Here is a 4,355-nt window from a genome sequence, read left to right as displayed (position 1 = left end):
CCCCGAACCTCCCACCTACCACCTCCCACCCCTACCCTTCTCCCTTGCCATGTTCTGTTTTATAAATCATACAGAAGAACCCTGGTCAACGAGTGTCTGCTCCTATCTTGCCCGGGGAAAGATGTTATCGTGATGCAACTGTCTCGCGTCCTCTCATTATTCCTACATTAGCCAGACACAGGGGCGATAGGAGGCTCTTGAAATTAACATTTGTGTGGCATTTAAGTTGCAATATATACCTGCTGTGAGTTGTGTGGCATTTTGCCGTAATATCACCCTGCTGTGAATTAGCATGCTCTTATTTGTTGCTCTCATCTGATATCTTCCTTATGGGAGGAAACCCTCACCTCAAGTCTGAACATTGTTGCAGTAAAGGATACGATGTGAGGCCTAATTACGAGTGAAACAAGGGAGCTGGCAATCAGACCTCTGCAAATGCCAATGCAATGTGTCTTCTCTGTAGGTATACAAGTACATCCAGTACACAGTCACCACCAATGGAATACTACAGTCTTTGTAATATATGTATATCTGTGTCGCTGTAGTATCAGTCAGCATCCATCTGAATGTTAGGTCATAAAAAAACATAAAAAGATTATTTGTTCCCTACAGAATGAATCCTTTCTAAAAGCAGACGGCCTCTGTTTTGTAGCTTCCTCTCCCAAGTGCTTGCTCAGGTTTAAAAATAGGCAGCTTTACCCCAAGCTGCATCGCAGGGATGAGATTTGCGGTCCTAACAGGCCGTGCAGATTGCCATTACTTATGCCTGACAAGCCTACCCTCTGATGTTTCCATGCTGGCCTATTTTAACAACATAAGCTGCTGCTGCTGCTCCCGCTGCTACCGAGATGCGAATTTCCAAATTGGCTGAAAAAGCTTGTCCTGGGGTTATAGTGAGGTTCCCAGAATGCATGTGGGCTGTCTAGTCTCCAGTGCAGGATAGATACAATACAGAGCCCAACAGTGGCAGACAAACATTTTACCTGAGCTTGTTAAATGAGGTAAACATGCCTACACTTGTGTAGATATGGTTTCCAAAGGAAGCTCATGTGCATCTGAGCGTGTCCCTGTTTGAAAGAACCACTCACCTTTATGGTAGAAAGGCTTCTTCATACCATCAGGAAGGCGGGCTTTACGCTCAACACCATAGCCGTGCCGCGGGCCGTGGTCTTCATGGCTATACCTCACCCCATCTCTCCTGGCAGCCTCGGCTGCCATTTTATCTCGCATCGCCTTGGCGCGTTCTGACTCTAGTGCAATGGCCTTCTCCAGGAGGGACAGGTTACCCTTTGTCATGTCAAACACTTCTTCAGATCGGTCTGATGTCACTGAGGCGGTGTCCTCGTCAAAGTCTCGGTGGTTGGTGTGATACCGGTCATCCTGCGCGCAACTGGAGAAAGCTTTGGAGCGCGGGCTCAGCTGCTCCTCCAGCTTCATGAGATTGTCCATGTCGGAATAGTTCCTATCAAGCGTCCGCCTGTCGTCTTGGCTATGGTGGAAATCCCCATAGCCATGATGCTGGGGCTGTTGATTGGGATCTCCGCACGAGAAATGATTTTGCTGGGACGGTCCATTTCGGTCAGCGGACTTTGTTTCGCTTAGTTTCCGAGCCAAGTCGAAGCATTGGTTTCGTAGGCACTCCAGACTGCTTAAACACACTTCCTCGTCGCTGTTATCTATTTGTCCATTACTGGTGGTCTTAACTTGTCCATTACCACCATTGTGTGCATTTCCCCCATTGTGGGTACAGTCAGTCTCGTCCCCGTTCTCAGCCCTACCATCCTCAAACTCCTGTCCGTCTAAATTGTCGGACAGCACCGCACCGTGACCTTGTGCCAGCAGTTTAAGGGAGTCCACAGTCTCCCGAACCACGTCACTGTCAACGTCCAAACTGAGATCACCCCTCTGCGTTTCATCCCCTTCCCCCTCTTCTTCTTCCTCCTCTTCCTCCTCCTCTTCCTCTTCCTCCTCCTCCTCCTCCTCCTCCTCTTCGTCCTCCTCCTCTTCCTCCTCCTCCTCCTCCTCCTCTTCCTCGTCCTCCTCCTCCTCTTCTTCCTCAGCGCTGTTGGAGGAGTTGCTGTTCATCTCAGATTCTGTCATGGCTCGGTTGGCGGCGTCTTCTGCGATCTTGCCCAGGTTTAGGAGGGACTTGGCCACAAGTTCGTCATAGTTTTCATACTCGTCATTGTTGTTGTTGTCCTTCTCGGTCGTCAGGCCAGATTTGGCATTGCTACCGCCACCTCCACCACCATCGCCCTCGCCCCCCTCGCCGTTGCTCATCTGATCGTCCTCTGTTGGACAGAAAGAACAAACGTCTTGTAATTTCATTTCCATCATTCTATTTTACTGGTAAATCAGATTTCTGGGCTTGGTCCATCTAAATTGGATAAGGAACTCTTTGCTTCCCCTAATAATTTACTTTGAGAGTCTTAACAGCAGCTCGTGTTCTGAATTGTGAATCACCACAGGAAGTTAAATATAGCGGTTTGGGAAAGTTCCAGAGAAACATGCTCTGGCAAATGAGAATCTGTGAAACCAGGGACTATATCTTTGGCGAGTATATTTTTTGTCCTAATTTCTTGGATGTCTTTAGAAAGATAGTCACAGGTCTTATGATTAAAAATATTACTAAAGATTTCTGTAAATAGTTGCAAATGAGGTAACATTTTATTCATTTTTTAGCAGTTTAAATCAAAACATTGTGAGAAAACCTTTGAATTGGAAAGAACATTTTTTTTTTTTTTTTTTTTACAGGAGATTCAAAAATCTGCAAGATAATATGGTGTTCCATCTACAACAAGATGAACCCCAGTCGGCAGCAATTCATAGTTGCTAGTAAAGTTCTTTTTTCATTCAATCATCAGTACCTTTTGAATTCCTTTCACTGCCTAATTGATTCTGACAGGCTGCAAAAGGTTACTGAACCTCTTCTGTCAGTAATTTCAAGCACTCACTCCTGGAGCACTTCCAATCTCTCCTTTCACATTTCCGCCCTGAGCCGCCAAGAGCACATTGCTCACATTGGCGTCACATTTGCCACTTACATTCCTGTGGAGAAAATGAACCCAGAGGCCCACACACGGTAAATCATAAATAAAGAGTTTCCCTTCTGGTGGGAACAAGCAAATCACGAGACAGTAAATAGTATTAATAGAACAAAAAAAAAACTTTAAAAAAGTGTGATTGTTTGTGATGAAATATTAATTTTCACCAGGTTGAAAGACTTCTCCGTAATCAAAATATACACAATGATTTGAACTTGAGTGTGTTCATCAGATCAAAGTTACAAATATGAAGCATATAGTGACAATGAAATATGCATAAAAACAAATCTGAATATCATCCAGTTATATACGTAGGCTACACAAACACTGACTTTCCTCACATACACACATCCTTACACACCACACACTCCAATCTAATGAGAGCAACATAATATTGGCGCTCGGGGGCTGAGGGCTTTAGAGCGGGAAGAGGGAACAGTCATGAATGACCAGGCACATATTTTGACAGTGGAAGGCTTCTTACTGCAACCTCCTGCACCAGGGGTTTAATTTTTGTTGGTATGAAACATGGCACAGGAAAGCAATTTGAAGAGCAATCAAGGTACATAAAAGGGATACGGAACCGAAACAGATTAAGGAGGGAACAGAGAGGCTGCCCTGCCCTGAATTGGCTTTGGATTATAGCTACAGAGATGTGCATGCCGCTGAGAAACACAGAGAAGCTTCACAACGTCACCTCTATTACATTTAGGAGATTGGAATCTGCCCAGTGACCATCCAGCACTGCTGTCTTGGGGCGAATGGAGAACATAGTAATGATGCATATGGAAAGAACTTCCTGCCTTTTTTTTTTTTTTTTTTTTTGAAAAGGAATTAGCTGCAGATTAAAATGTTGTTCCCTTCTATTCCATAAATATACATGCATCATAATGATCATACAGCTCAATGCAGAATTTATACTAACTACACACACTGCGCCGTGTGAATACCAATTATCAAAAATAGATGGTAATCAGCTCCCACCCATAGAAAGACAGGCTGTTGACAGGCTGCAGAGACGGTGGCAACAGTCCACCGTCACCGAGTTAAGGGTAAGGTCTCTTCTGTGGGCTCTAATGAACACCAGTCTGTAGAGATGTTTTCACATGTCTGCAAGAAAATAAGAGCATGGCTGCTGAGGTGCCACATCAACACTGGGTGGGTATAGAGCTACACTCCAAACAGGGTTAACACACTCCTCTCTCAGAGCTTCACTCTTAATTGGACTTGAAGGCACTGTCAGGTCCAATCGTGATGCAGGGGTGCAAAGCAGAATCTGCTGGAGAGAAACCTGCCAAATCTGGTGTTGGG

The 4,355-nt window shown here is 45.0% G+C and overlaps 1 protein-coding gene across 2 annotated transcripts in view; it reads right to left on the bottom strand.

Moving 5' to 3' along the window:
* myt1lb (myelin transcription factor 1-like, b) overlaps window positions 1–4,355 on the bottom strand; it is a 101,173-nt gene that overhangs the window by 31,073 nt on the left and 65,745 nt on the right. Inside the window, exon 6 of one of the 2 annotated variants that reach the window (XM_087170558.1) lies at window positions 1,089–2,291. In XM_087170558.1, the coding sequence (XP_087026684.1) occupies window positions 1,089–2,291 (1,203 nt within the window). Of the gene's footprint in view, window positions 1–1,088; window positions 2,292–4,355 lie in introns of those variants that run through there. The other variant, XM_087170557.1, reaches the window with a different exon arrangement.

This window comes from Seriola lalandi, unplaced genomic scaffold (genome assembly GCF_002814215.2).
Source record: "Seriola lalandi dorsalis isolate HSWRI2012SDOR001 ecotype SW California unplaced genomic scaffold, Sedor1 jcf7180002054953, whole genome shotgun sequence".
Lineage (NCBI taxonomy): Eukaryota > Metazoa > Chordata > Actinopteri > Carangiformes > Carangidae > Seriola > Seriola lalandi.
The sequence above is the reverse complement of the archived record's forward strand: the minus strand, read 5'-3'. Positions and strand labels throughout refer to the sequence as shown.